Source organism: Lipotes vexillifer, unplaced genomic scaffold (assembly GCF_000442215.2).
Source record: "Lipotes vexillifer unplaced genomic scaffold, Lipotes_vexillifer_v1.1 scaffold394, whole genome shotgun sequence".
NCBI lineage: Eukaryota > Metazoa > Chordata > Mammalia > Artiodactyla > Lipotidae > Lipotes > Lipotes vexillifer.
In genome coordinates this window covers 1650505-1664384 of record NW_006791731.1, presented here as the reverse complement: position 1 = coordinate 1664384, position 13880 = coordinate 1650505, and the positions used below count along the sequence as shown (strand labels likewise).

The window sequence follows — 13880 nt, the reverse complement described above, 5'->3', positions numbered from 1 at the left end:
GGGGACGCGGGGCCCGGGTGCGGCCGGAAGCCGCTCACGCCGCCCCTGTCTCCCCTCCCCCCGTGTGTCCCGCCCCCCAGACCCTCCTCCCCCGCCCCCCCGCAGCTCGGGCCCTGGTCGTGGCGCGGCTGCCGCACGGTGCCCCTCGATGCCCTCCGGACGCGCTGCCTGTGTGACCGGCTCTCCACCTTCGCCATCTTAGCCCAGCTCAGCGCCGACGCGGTGAGACCCCAGCCGGGCGCGCGGCGGGCGGGCGGGGGCGCGCGGGGCGGGGGCTTCCGGGGCCGACTGTCGCCTCCGGGGCCGGCGCGGGGAAGGGCGGCTGCGCCCCGCCGCCCCCCGTGTCCTGGCCGGCGGGGCCCGGGCCTCTAGAGAGGGCGGGTGGGAGCTGAGTGGGTGGCAGTGTGGAGTTGGGGACTGACCTGGGAGGAGCCGGGCCGGGGCCCCGAGAGTGACTGATGGGTGAGTGAGTCCCCCACCCAATCTCTTTGGGGGCCTAGGACCCTGGAGGAAGCCGGTCCTCAGGGGAGCCGGGCAGTCTGGGCCCCCAGCCCTAGGGGCTGGGGGAAGGCTTGGCCTGGCAGAGGCGGGTAGACACCCTCACTTAGTGCGGTTCCTTCCCCCAGCTGGGGGCAGGCTCCTGGCCTGCCTGGGACACGGAGGGGGAGGAGCTGCCACCTTCCTTGGAGTCCTTCCCCACCCACCCCAAGTGGACCGTGGGCTCTGGAGGCAACTGCGTCCACAAGTACGGGTCCCGGGGGTGGAGAGGGTGCTGGGCTTGGCCCAGGTTGGCAGCCCTCCCCAGGAAGGCCCCATCATCTCAGGGGCCTCCTTTTTGTTCTCGTGATTCTTGTGGGGGCTGCCAGTTTCTATGGCGACAGCATCTGGGGCCAGCTTGCTGGCTGGGGCCGGCCAACTGGGGCTGGTGGGCGCTCTTGCCCAGGGCCAAGCTGCACTCGCTGGATCTAGGAAAGCCGGATCCCCCAGCCGGGTCACAAGGCCCCCCGAGGAGGGAAAGGGTAGGGGTCTTTGCTCATTGAGCCCCCTGGCCCCGGCCTGGTGTGGAAGGATCCTCAGGCGGCAGATATGGAGGACGGACTGGGAGTGGGACACCGATTTGGGGGTGTTTGGGGTGGCTGGCCCTCGTCAGAGGGGGGTGGTGCAGCTCTCTGCTCATGGAACCCCAGTTTCCATGTGGAAGATGGTTCCAGGCCTCTCTGAGAACAGTCTGGCCCCCTCCTTTGTCCTCTGAGACGTGGGGAGAGAGAGTGATGTTGTCAGCCAGGATCCCCTGGAGGGTCAGAGCTGGACAGGACCTTAGAGGTCATTGCCACTAACCCTTCTATCGACAGGCAGGGAAATCGAGGCTTGGGGTGGGGGGCTTGCCCAGAGTCTTGGGGTGACTCTGCTGGACAGGGGTCTGTGGTCCTGGCTCTGATCCCAGTGTGCCCTCCCCCTCAGGCTGTCCCTGTGACAGGACTGTCGGTGTTCCTGATTCTGGGGACCCGCCCCTGAAGGCAGCAGCTGGGGCCATGCTGGGGGCCCCCCAGAAGAGATGGCTTTCTGCACAGGGGAGCAACCAGTGGGGCTGGGACTTCCTGGGTCCCCTGCGAGTCCGGAGCAAGCAGGGCAGGGCCCGCCTTGGGGGCTGCCCTTCCTTGGGGGGCAGGGGGGGCTCCAGAGTGGGACGCATGCCCAGATCCCCTCTCCCAGCCCAGGGTCTGGCCTGTAGGAGGTCAGTGCCAGTCGAATCTTGAAATGCAGGCTTGTCCCTTACACACGGTGACCCTAGACTGGCCTTCAGTCTCTCTGAGCCTTGGGTTCTTCACCTGTAAAACGGAAATGGCCCCATGCTGCTCTGGGTGGCTGCAAGGGCTTCGCCGGTTGACAGGGACCCTCCTGGACGGGGCCTGGAGCATGGCAGGGCCACTGCATCCTCGAAAGGTGGCATCCTGCTTGGGGGCTGAGCCCGGGGCCACCTGGCATGGAGAGCGTGTTGGGTGAAGGGTGGGAAGCTGACGCTGGTGGAACTCGGGGGTGGAGGAGTGGGATGCCCAGGGGGCCTTTCTCGAGAGAGCTGACCTGTACCGGTGCCTCTGAGGGTGCGCGGACAGGAGCCCTGTGCCAGGGTGGGCAGCAGAGCTTTGGTCTCTGAAGGGTTCAAGGCTTTGTTTGGCAGGGGGCTCAGCAGCTGCAGTCAGAGGGGCATCTGGTGTCAGCCTGATCTGCACAGGAGGGTGAGACGCAGGCTGGCAGGTCGGGGCACCCCATCCCCACATCCCAGAAGAGGCAGCTGCGTCCGAGCGTTCGGGAGCTGTCAGTGGCCACAGAGCCACCCACTGGCCATGGGACCAAGGGCAGGCTGCCTGGCCGCTGGGAGCCTCAGTTTCCTGCTCTGTCCGATGGCATAGTAGTGGGCTCTGGCTGATCCTGTGACCCCCTGAAGGCCTGGGCGTGGCTCAGAGGAGCATGCTGGGAGGGCGCGGGGGTGGGGGGGCTTGGCCTGTGCTGGGTTGCTCCCCTGTGCTCACCTGCTCTCAGAGCCATCGCCACCTTCCTCTCTTCTCCCAGCCAGCTCTGGCCCCAGAGATGCTGAGTGGGCAAGGGCCGAGAGGGAGAGGGAGACTGCTGGCCTGCAGCCCATCACGCTGTGCCGACCCCTCTGAGTGCCTGCGTCTGGCCCTCGAGGGGCACGGGGTCTGACGGGGAGACAAGCCCAGGCTGGAGGGAGGAGGTGCTCTGGGGGCTCAGCACCAGCCTCCTTCCTTCCAGGGGTAGCTTGGGAGACGGGCACGAGGAGGAGGTGTGGAGTAGGGCCCTGAGGGGTGAGCAGGAGTTCCCAGCAGGCTCGGCGGGAAGGAGTGATGGTCGCCCCAGGGACGGGGAGAAAGGCAAGAAGCAAGCGGGTGGAGCTCAGCGGGCAGGCAGGGCGGGGACACGGGCGCTGCCGTGAGGCTGGGGCCCAGCGAGCTAGAGCTTCAGCCCGAGGTCAGGGGAGCTGGGTGGCTGGGAGGTGGTGGGCTTGCGTCCTGGAGGGATCCCAGCAGGTGTGAGGGCGGAATAACCCACCAGCAGGTGGGGTGGTGGCAGCGGAGAGCCGGGCTGAGGGTGGGGGTGGGTGCTGCCCGTCTCCACCCGCGGAGTTGGGTGTGTGCGTGGGGCGTGGGGATTCGGTCTAAGCGGGCAGAGGCTGCTGGCATCTCGGGGTATGGAGTGGTCTTGGGACCGGAGTCCAGAGAAGGGCCCCCAGAGAGGACGGAAGAGAAGGGGTGCTGTGGTCACACCCCGGGAGCCAGGGAAGGGTTAGATCCGGGGGGCATGGAGTGAAGGAAGATGAGACCCAGGCATCCCACCCTTGCGTGCAGCCAGAGTGTCAGGTCCCGGCTGTGCCGCTGCAGGCCTGTGACCACGGAGGGTTGAGTGACTGCTCTGAGTCACATCTGAGGGGGCGAGGCCACCTGCTTCAGAGCCTGGTGGGGACTGAACCTGGTGAGGTATTTACAGCATCCACACAGCCTGGTGTGTAGTAAACAGTCTGTAAGGCATAGTTGTTGGAGGCGTCGCTTCTGTGATGTGCCCGAAACTGGGCTACTAATCTGACCAGAATCAAGGCTCAGCGTGTGCCCGGGATCAGGGGTCAGGCAATGTTGGAGTAGGGCTCGTTCGCGTGGGTAGCTGTGAGCCACGTGTGGTGTTGGAGCGGAGACGGGATAAAGACAGCGCCATAGGAAGGAAATCAGTGTTTAGGGCACGTGAGACGTGTAAGAGTTGAGAGAAGATTGCAGGTAGGGGATTCATGTGGTGGAAACTGACAACAACCACGTAAATGACAAACAAGTAAAGGTGTGGGGGGGAGGGGCTGGTGCCCTGAAGAGACTCAAGACAAGGGGAAGGGCAGAGAGATGAGGGGCTGGCTCAGATTGAATGTCCAGCGAGAGCCTCTGTGCGGAGGTGACAGCCAAGCCGAGAGAAGAGCCAGCCGTGTGAAGGTCAGGGGAAGAGCGCTGGGTGGTGGGACCAGCATGTGCAAAGGCCCTGGGGTGGCTCGGAGGCTGGCTGGGGAGCCAGTCTCCAGGCCGGCCTGCTTCTGCCTGATCTCTGTGTGGATTGGGACCAGTCTCTCACCCTTAAGGTCTCCGGTCCAGCCCTCCCAACAAGACCTTGAGATCCCTGACACCCCTGCCCACATTGTTGAGAACCTGCAGGGCTAGGGCTTGTCAGGAGTGATGGATGAGCCAGGCGGAGAGGAGGAGGGCACGGGAGGGCAGGTGGGCGAGCTGGCGGGCGTGCGGCTGCCAGGCCTAATGAGGGCAGATGGAGGCAGATGGCCACGGAGGTCGGGGGCCGGAGCCAGCCACGAAGCAGGCCTGAGCCACTTACTCGGCCACCCATGACTTCCGTGGCTGGCCGGGCCTCCAAGGTTACCTGGTGAGTTCAGGGGTGCTGGCCGCAACCCGGAGCCCCCCTCCTTCCCCGGGGCCCTCCAACTGCCTGTATGGAAACACAGAAGTTTGTGCTGGAGCCTCACCCGGGCCAGGCCCCCAGGGATTGCTGACTGCCTGGGTGACCTTGAACGACTTTCTCGATTTTCCTGGAGCCTGCCTTCCTGGTCTCCATTCATCCAGCCAGTCACATTGACCGAGCGTCCATGCTAGGCCTGGCCGCGGGGGGCTCACAGACATGAGGAGACCGGGCTGCAGGGACAGACAGGCACCCCCAGCCATGGGACAGGGCTGGGACAGAGGGACAGCAGACGGGCCTGGGGGCGGGAGGTGGTGCCTCCAGTGTGGGGAAGGGCAGTCCAGGCCTTGGATGGAGAGCACAGCACGGTCACCATGGTGGGGGGGGGGGGGGGAGACAGCTATGTCAAGTGGGGTGGGCCCTGGGGTGCCCTGTGCAGGAGCCCTGGGACCTTAGGCTCCCAAGGAAGGTGGAAGGTCCCATCTGAGGGTGGAAAAGGCCACCGTGGCTTTAGGAAGTGGGTGGGAGTCTCGCTCTGCCACATGCTGGGGTCAGCAGGGGGTCTGAAGGGTGTCGGCCAAGTTAGACTTGGGACGGGCAGGAAGGTGTCAGCTCTGGGGTGGGGAAGCCCACGAGAAGCCCCTTGTCCCCTGGCCGAGCTTTCCTGTCATCTCCAGCCCTGGAAGCTTTCCCGTCATCTCCAGCCCTGGAAGCGGTGGGCGCTCACTCTCTCCAGTCCCTCCATTTGTCTTTGGGTTTTGGACACAGAGGGACCTGGGTCATTGCTCAGCAAGCACACGCGGTCCGCCTGCCGTGTGTGCTGGGCACTGGGCTGTGGTGTGGCCGTGGTTCACGTGGTCACGTCGGGGGGCACGCAGGGATGCGTAAGCAAGGACCAGCCGGTGCCTAGGGCTGCACTGGGCCACGTGGTGGGGAGCGGTGGGGTCCGTTGCCCCCTCTGAGAGGGGACAAGTGAAGACCAGAATGGCCCGAGGCACTGCCACGCGACGGCTGGGCAGGGCATCCTGGCAGAGGGAATGGCTGAGCGAGTGGGAACGAGGGGGCAGCCCAGTGCGGGGGGGTGGTCTCACGAGCTGAAGGGGGGCAGGGCCAGGCCTGGTGGCCTTTGGGGCCTTCGGACACAGCTTGGGCCATGGTGGGGTGGCATGGGAGACTCTGAGACTGGCTGCTGCTTGCGGAAGAGCCCGGGGGCTGGCCTGGGGACACGGAGGGCAGAAGGCCGGCCCGGATGGACCCGGGGAAGGGGCCCGATGGAGGGAGGAGGTGGACGAGCGCCTGGTGCAGGCTGTGGGTGGAGCGGCTGTCAGGGAGGGGCCAGGTCTGGAGGGGTGGGTGCTGAGTGCCCCGTTAGACGCAGCTGGAGCTTTGGGCCCCTTTCAGAGAGCAGTGGCTTCTGCCCGCGGCTGGAACTGCAGAGCCACGGAGCCAGGGAGAGCTGTCCGTGGCGGGGTGCTGGGCCTGCTGCCTCCGTGACCTCACCTGTGACTCAGGGTGGGGGAGTCCTTCCCTGGGATTGGTGGGGCACGTATTGCCAGGCTGGGCACACGACTCTAATTCTGCCAGTGGGGCCGGGGCGGGGCACAGACAAAGACCCTGCCCTCAGCAGGGGATGAGACCCCTCGCCGGGGACAGCCCAGGCCAGAAGGTGCTGGCGTTGGGGGGCTCAGAGCGCTGCAGGAGGGCGGCCGAGGGCTGCTGGGCAGGGGCGACTGCGGAGGATGCAGGGGTGGAGGGGGAAGGCTCCCCCCGGCGTCCCCCGCGGCCTGCAGGGCCTGCATGTCTGCCTGGGCCCCCTCACCCTGTTCTCTATCCCCGGCCCTGGAACCCACCAGAACATGGAGAAGGCGATCGTGCCGTCGGTGGCGCTCATCGTGGGCTGCGGCGTGTCGTCCCTGACCCTGCTCATGCTCATCATCATCTACGTGTCCGTGTGGAGGTGCTGCTTCCGACGGGCTGGGGGAGGGGAGTGGACGGGGGAGGGGAGCGGATGGAGCAGACACTTCCCAGGAAGGGGCTGACTGGGGTCGAGTCTCGTCCCTTCTCCCACCAAGGGCAGCCGTGGGGGGTGGGGACCCAGCATCCTTCCTCCCCAGCTTCCCAGTTAGCAGCACCTGTCACTCGGTTGTCACCACCACCCCACCCTCCCTGGTGGCTGCTCCGTGGAGGCTGCATGGCACTGATGGTGGGGGCACAGGTGCAGGCCAGGGATGCCAGGCCTGCCTGCTCCTGCCTGGCGCTGGGCCCGCACCACCGCTCACAGGTGCTTGCAGGTGCGCCCCGAGCCCACTCCGCAGCTGAGCACCCTGCCCCATGACCACGGGGACCCCAAGTTCATGACTTGCCTGCCTGTTGTCTGCTCCGTCACGTGGACGTGCAGGGTCACTCCCCAAGCCCGGGATCAAGTGTCAGGATGGGGGCCTCTGCTGGGCCGCCTGCCCCACACCCCTTCCCCCAGGCCGTAAGGCCTCTTACAGACCCTTGTGCCCTGGGTGCTCTCTGACCAGTGTTGGCCCCGGGGGTGTGGGGCGACCCCGTCCCTGCCGGTTACCAGCCCTAGGGCGAGGGACACGTGTGCACAGACTCCCTTCCCCCAAGCGTCCCACTTTGGGCCTGGAGGAGCAGGGGTTTGGGACAGTAGGACAGGGAGGGTCAAGCCAAGGTCACCCGCCCAGCAGCCACCCGCTGGGCCCAGCCAGATTCCCGGTGCGTCAGCTCCAATTGCAGCACGATGTCAGCCAGAGGCCAGCGAGGAGGGGTCGATGTGACCATCGGGGGGGGGGTGGCCTCTGCTTTCCTGCCCCCCGCCACCCCATCCTGCCCAAGGGCAGAGGCACCGGAGGGTCAGCGACCCGGAAACATCCAGTGCCCCTCCCACCAGCCCCTGCCCAGACCATCTGTCCTGAATCCCCTGGAGGTGTGCTTGGCCCCCTGACCCAGCGCGTCCCCCGAGGCCGCTGTGGTTCTGAGGTTTTGGCCCACGGTCTTCAAACACCTCCTTCCCTGTGAGCTGTGTTCAGGACCCCGTGGAGTTGGCGACCCAGAGAGGGACCGTGGTGGTGGTGGAGCTGGAGATGGTGGGGATGGTGCTGGTGCTGGCAGCGGTGCCTGCAGGGAGGGGGTGGCGCTGGGCTTAGTGGCCACAGCACCCCGGTTCCTGTGAAGCTGAGACCCTTCCGGGCGCCGGTCATGGCCGCCCACCCTCTCCCTCAGGTACATCCGCTCAGAGCGGTCCGTCATCCTCCTCAACTTCTGCCTGTCCATCATCTCCTCCAACGCTCTCATCCTCATCGGGCAGACCCAGACCCGCAATAAGGTAAGCAGCCTCTGCCGTGCCGCGCGCGTCCCAGCGGCCCAGGTTGGGGGGCGCCGACGGCGGCGACGGTGATCCTCCACAGAAGAAGTCTGGACCCTGGGAAGCTTAGGGAGGAGGGTGCCACGGCTGTGCAGACCCCTTTGCCGTCCTTTGGCCGCGGCAGCCACGTGGCTCAGTCCAGAGGGGGCTGTCACCTGGCCAGGGCGTGCGGGCTTGGTGTCTGGAGTCTCCAGCTGGACTGGCGCTTTGACATGAGCCAGCTCAAGCCCCGACCCTGGCCCACCATTTGTACCAGGCTGTCTGAGCTTGTCTGTACCTCGCCGTGTGGCCTCCGGGGGACCAGCTGCTGAGCGGGTGGGCTCAGACCGGGGCTTTCGGGTGGGCTCCTGCGGCGTTTGGTGCATGTGTGAGTGGGTGAGGAAGCCGGGGAGAGGGCTGTCTGTCCCTGGCAGTTGGTGGGTGGAGTCGCGCAAGCACCCACCAGGGCCGCGATGTACCACAGCCCGTCTCAGGGTGCTGGAGCGGGTGGGCGCTGGCTGGCGCCCTGCCTGGGGAGTTGACTTGGTCACCGCGCGGACGCTGGGCTCGGGCCCTCGCCGGGGGTGAGCGAGCGCGTGTCCGCCTCTCCCGCCGCGCAGGTGGTGTGCACGCTGGTGGCCGCCTTCCTGCACTTCTTTTTTCTGTCCTCCTTCTGCTGGGTGCTCACCGAGGCCTGGCAGTCCTACATGGCCGTGACGGGCCGCCTCCGGAACCGCCTGGTCCGCAAGCGCTTCCTGTGCCTGGGCTGGGGTGAGCGCCACGGGGCCGGCGGGCGGCGGGGCCCCCCTCTCTGACCCGGACCTCCTCCCGGCCCCTGGCAGCTCTCTCTCCTCTGAGCTTCCCTCCAGGCCTCCACCCCAAGGGGTTGCCTTGTTGTGTCTGAGTGTCAGGTGAGGGAATAACTCTGTGGTATGAGGACGTCCCATCCAGTATTGGGGCTATACTTATGATAGAAAGTTTTTCCGTTTTTTATCTGAAATGCAGACGCGGCTGGGCGTCCCGTCTTACTTGCTGATCCGGTGGCCCCCCCCGTTTCTGTGGGTCCTCATCCTGCCCACCTCCTGTCCCCTTTCTCACATGCTCAGTGTCACCCTCTGTTCAGGGGCTTCAGAGGTGCGTTTTGTTCCCCTTCCTGAGATGGGCGGGGCCTTGGGCAGTGGGGAGACCGACGCCCTTTCTTTCTGCTCCTCCCCTAGGGCTCCCTGCGCTGGTCGTGGCCATTTCTGTGGGATTTACCAAGGCCAGAGGGTACAGCACCATGAACTAGTGAGTCGGGGCGGGGTGGGGACGTGGTGGAGGCCGCACGGCTCCCCCAGACCCTCCCCCTGCCCTAGAAGGTGAAGGCTGGCTGGGCGCCCATCTCACAGATGAGAGAGACAAGGCTGGGCGAGAGTGAGGGCCCCAGGAGCTGGAGGCCGGGCCCTGGGGAGGCACCTGCCTCCCATCAGCCAGCTCCGCCCGGCAGTGGGCAGCGGCGTCAAGAGAAACAGGGCTTGGGGCGGTTGGAGCCTCGCTTCCCCCTTCCATGGCCTTGGACAGGTGCCTTAGCCTCTCAGAGCCTCAGTTTCCCCATCCGCGCGACGGAGGATGCGCCCCTGCGCCGGTGTGGAGATAAGGGAGGCTGTATGGCCCCTGGGCAGGCGGGGCAGGTGGGGGTGCCCATTTCACAGGTGAAGTCACTGAGACCCTGAAGGGTCAGCTGGGCCAGGTCCAGGGGCCTCGAATGCCAAGCCAGGAAGCTCGGGGTTGTCCTGGAGGCCGTGTGGCCTTTCCTTCTCAGCGTCACACTGCCCTCCTGGGAAGCTGGTGGTGCCCAGTGTGTGACTGGATGGGGGCTCATGCCTGGCCGCTAACCAGCCTGTCTCCCTCCCCAGCTGCTGGCTCTCCCTGGAGGGGGGACTGCTGTATGCCTTCGTGGGACCGGCCGCGGCCGTCGTGCTGGTACTGACCCCCGTCCCAACATCCCAGGCTGAGCCCCTCGCCTCCCCCTGGGTCGAACTTGGGTTTTACCTGCTGCCCCATCAGGGTTGCCCTGGTCACCAGGGGTGGGTGGTGTCCACAGATCACCCCCCTGACCTGCCGCAGGGGTGCAGAGGCGTGGCTGGGCTGGTGGCCTTTTGTTTCTCTGAGCACATTTTGCCTGATTGCTGGACCCTGGCAGTGTACCTGCCAGGAGGTCTTGCGGATTTGATGAGCGAGTGACCATAGGGCGGGGAAGGCGGACAGGCGGATGACCGGGGCAGCAGGGGCGCGGCTAGGCCTGGGGCTTTTCCCTCGATGGGGCCAGCCCGTCGCCCCCTGGAGGAGGGAAGCACCTCCCCTTGCTTGACCCTCAGTGGGTTTTTTTTCTGCTGTGCCCACGTCCGCTCAGTGAGGGTTGAGAGACAGTGCCACATGCACACAGGGTTATTGTTACCCGGTTACGGATGAGCAGGGCGAGGCTGGGGGGTATCCCGAGATCGATGGCTTCTGCCAGGCCTGGCTCAGAACCCATCTCGCCCTCCCCTCCCGCCTGCCCCCAGGAAAGGGCATCGCATCTGCAGAGTCCTGCTGTCCGGGCAGGGCCACACCTCTTTGTTGCCATATCCGAGCCAGGCTCGGGTGCAGGCTGGACAGGGCAGAGGAAAGTGAAGCCCAGGGCACCCAGGGGAGGCTGAGCCTGCAGGGGGCACGAGTTGGGGGAGCCAGTGGGGGGTGGTGGTGTTAGTGGGCAGAATCCGTGGGCCAGCCCCAGCCAGAACCAGCTCCTTTATTCCTAGAAGACAGGCAGGGAAGCGGCAGCGTACCGGGCATTTGAATGCCACTAGGCAGTGGGCTGGGCCTTCTAAGGGCAGGCGCCCCAGGAGGGGCAGTAGGGGGGATGTCAGAGGCAGGAGCCCCCCACGTCCCTTCCCAGCATCTGGAGGGCAGGGCCGGTCCTGACCCACCGTGTGCTCCTGCCCGGGGCTCCTCCCGTAACATGGGGACACGCGGGGAAAGGCAGGCACAGAGCCTGCTGCAGGCGGGGCGGCGGCCACTGGTGTCCTGCCCTCTCCCGCCCTAACGCTGTCACCCGGGAAAGCTACTTTCACCCAGACGGCCAGGAGGCAGGGCTGGGGTGTGTGTGCGGCGACGAGCTTGGCTCTGTGGGGCTGCGGGGAGTCGGCCTCCCCAGACCTCCGGGTCCAGGGACCCATGGAGTCCCCGTCCCCGCCTGAGACGCAGGAACGTGGCTGGGGGTCAGGCAGCCTCTCTGCAGAGTGGAAGCCCTAGGGGAGTGAGGATGTGAGCTGGGAGCCCCCTCCACGCAGGCGAGGAGGCCAGAGGGGAGGGGAGACCAGGGCCTGCAGGCCGTGGAGGAGGTGGATGGCTGGGACGCTGGGGCAGCTTCTCTTTGTCTAGGTGGCAGTCTGGGGAGCAGCAGGAGAGTAGCCTCAACACCCAGAAGCACCTCCAGGGCCAGATGCCCCACGGTGGGGGATTGAGGGAAGACGCCTGTGGGGTGGCAGCCCTGGCTTAAGGTCCCGAAAGGGCTGCGCGGTGCGGAGAGCAGTGTGGCTCAGGCAGAGGCAGGCAGGAGGTGTCCCGAGGTGGCGTCAGGTCCAGCTTGAGCTGGGCGAGCTCTTGTGTGGAAGGCGAACGAGTTGCAGGGACGCTAAGGAGGGGACGTGGGACGAGCCTGGGCATGGGCGGCGGCTGGACTGGAGGTCCCCTGAGGTCCCTTCTGTGGTCTGAGTGGGACAAGTGCCCCAGCAGCATGGTTTGGCCAGCCCGTTCGCGTGTTTGACTGCTCTGGTCAGTCCCACTCTGGGCAGGGACAGGCTCACCATGACCCCAGCCCGACCTCTGATCTCTGGACTCCATCCCTGATGGAATCCCAGCTTCATAAACTGCCGACCCCAGTGGCGATGGCCATGGGCCTGGGGACCCGTCATGTGGGAGGCTCGAGCTGCGGTGCCCAGCCCTGGGCAGGGTTGGGGGGGACCGTGTGGCACGGAGAACCCCACCTAGCGGCTGGGGCTCTGGGAGGAGACGGCGGAGTAAAGGGACGACAGCGTAAGGGCAGCCGGCAGAGCTCCCGAGGGGCTCTGCCTCCTCCCTGGAGCCCCTCTCCTGACCCGGGGGCCCCCCCACAGCCGTTCCTCCCTGCCCTGCAGGTGAACATGGTCATCGGGATCCTGGTGTTTAACAAGCTCGTGTCCAAGGACGGCATCACTGACAAGAAGCTGAAGGAGAGAGCAGGGTAGGATGGGGCCGCCGCGCCACGCCCCACCTACAGTCGAAACGACCCAGAGCCCAGCCACCCTTGAGCCCCACCCCCCTCCCAAGCAAGTAGGAAACAGAGGCGCGGAGGGCTGCGTGGCCAGCCCCGCCTTGCTCTGCGCCTCAGTTTCCCCATCTGCCCCATGACAGAGCAGGGCCTCCGTAAGTTCTCAGAAACGGTGGAACTGATCGCTTTTGGAGACCCTAGGCCCACCAGAGTGGGGGGAGGGTGCCCCGGGCTTCTCCCTTCCCCACCGTGGGGTTGGGTGACCCTGAAGCAGGACGTGGCCTCTGTCCATCCTTGTGATGTCTTCAGCATGGGGACAGTGCGGGGCCGGGCCGGATGTTCCTCCCACCTGGGAGCCTGAGCTCAGAGAGGGCAGTGCCTGGCCAGAGGGCGCACAGCACTGCAGGTGGGCGGTCCTGAGTGGCTGTGGTGCGCAGCCCTGGGGGAGGAGCAAGCTTGGAAGGGTGCTTCTCCTCTGGCTGCCAGAGGACAGGAGCACCCTGGTTTCCGCAGCCCTGCCATCACGGGTGGGGCCAACTGTGGGCTGGGACAGGCCCCCTCTCTCCTGCCCCAGCACTGAGCCGTCCTCACCTCGCCCCTGCCCGCTGCTCTGTCTGTCCCTGTGCCCTGGCTGGTGTCTGCGTGGGGGTCCCCACCCCCTCCTCCACCACCCCTCCATGCCAGTCCTGCTTGGTCTCTGTCTCTCATTGTCTCTCTCCCTCCCCCTGTCGTCCTGCTCTTGCTTTTCCCCGGGAACAAGAGCTTCTGGAATCCTTCCCCTTGGGTCCCTGGTGGGTTCTGTCCTGGTTAGAAACTTGCTTTGGAGGAGGAGTGTGACCCTGGAGAGCCTGCGGTGGCTGGGAACCTGTCCTGGCCGTCTGTGGGCCTGGGTCCTACACTCTCTGGGCCTCTTCTCTGAGTCTTTGAAGTGGGGATTGGCAGGCTCGCCCCCCCAGCCCAGCCCAGCACACACTGCCACCCACACGTGCTCCCAGAACAGTGGGTCACACACAGAGGAGGCCCCGGGGTGCGCAGGGGGTCAGGGCGCCAGTGAGGTGCAGCGCGCCCACCCCACAGCACTGTCTCATTTGCTCCCTGCAGTAACTGTTGAGGCAGGGTCTGCTGTCTTGTGCCCACTTCACAGCTGAGCAGACCAAGGCTGAGGCCTGGGAGTGGCTGGTGGAGCAGGGCTGGGCTGCTAAATTAGAGCCCAGTGTGTCCAGGCGGCCGCCTGCCCCGTTGGGCCCCTTCCCCAGGTGCAGCGGTGCCATGGCTCGGAAGCTCGCACGAACCCACCCGTGAGGCTGCAGCAGCCCTGCTCCCACCCAGACAGGAGGCACCCCGTGCCCTCTGTGCCCACGCGCACAGGCACACACGCTCAGGGCTGGCAGGGAGGCCACTGCCCAGGTAGCTCACAGACGCCCCCGTTGACCATCTGGCGAACCCCTCACTCCTAGGCGGGGGCAGTGCCTAGTCAGACCAGATGTGGGCGGACCAGCGGGAAGGGACAGTGGCTGCGCCCAGGTGTCCTGCTTTTTTGTGTGAATGTGGGCGGATAGTGTCACCCTCCCGCTGGACGTGGACACACACGGTCCTGGCAGCCCTGCCCTGCCCTCAGGCCAGCCGCGTCCAGCCGCAGAGCCGGCACCCCGCTCTCCACCCCTGCCCCCGCCGGGCTCCGGGTGCGTCAGGTGGAAAGAGGCCCGAGGACCCCGTCCCCGCCCACAGCGCCCCGGGACCCTGTCCCTGCCCGGGGAGGCTCAGGCTGGACGCCATCTGGTTGCTTTTGCTGTCCCC

General features: G+C 66.3%; 1 protein-coding gene across 1 annotated transcript in view; it reads left to right on the top strand.

Moving 5' to 3' along the window:
• ADGRB1 (adhesion G protein-coupled receptor B1) overlaps positions 1 to 13880 on the top strand; it is a 73610-nt gene that overhangs the window by 45304 nt on the left and 14426 nt on the right. The window contains exons 18-24 of the mRNA XM_007464624.1: positions 81 to 222; positions 6315 to 6418; positions 7693 to 7795; positions 8434 to 8584; positions 9031 to 9100; positions 9709 to 9775; positions 11971 to 12056. Of these exons, the coding sequence (XP_007464686.1) occupies positions 81 to 222; positions 6315 to 6418; positions 7693 to 7795; positions 8434 to 8584; positions 9031 to 9100; positions 9709 to 9775; positions 11971 to 12056 (723 nt within the window). The remainder of the gene's footprint in view (positions 1 to 80; positions 223 to 6314; positions 6419 to 7692; positions 7796 to 8433; positions 8585 to 9030; positions 9101 to 9708; positions 9776 to 11970; positions 12057 to 13880) is intronic.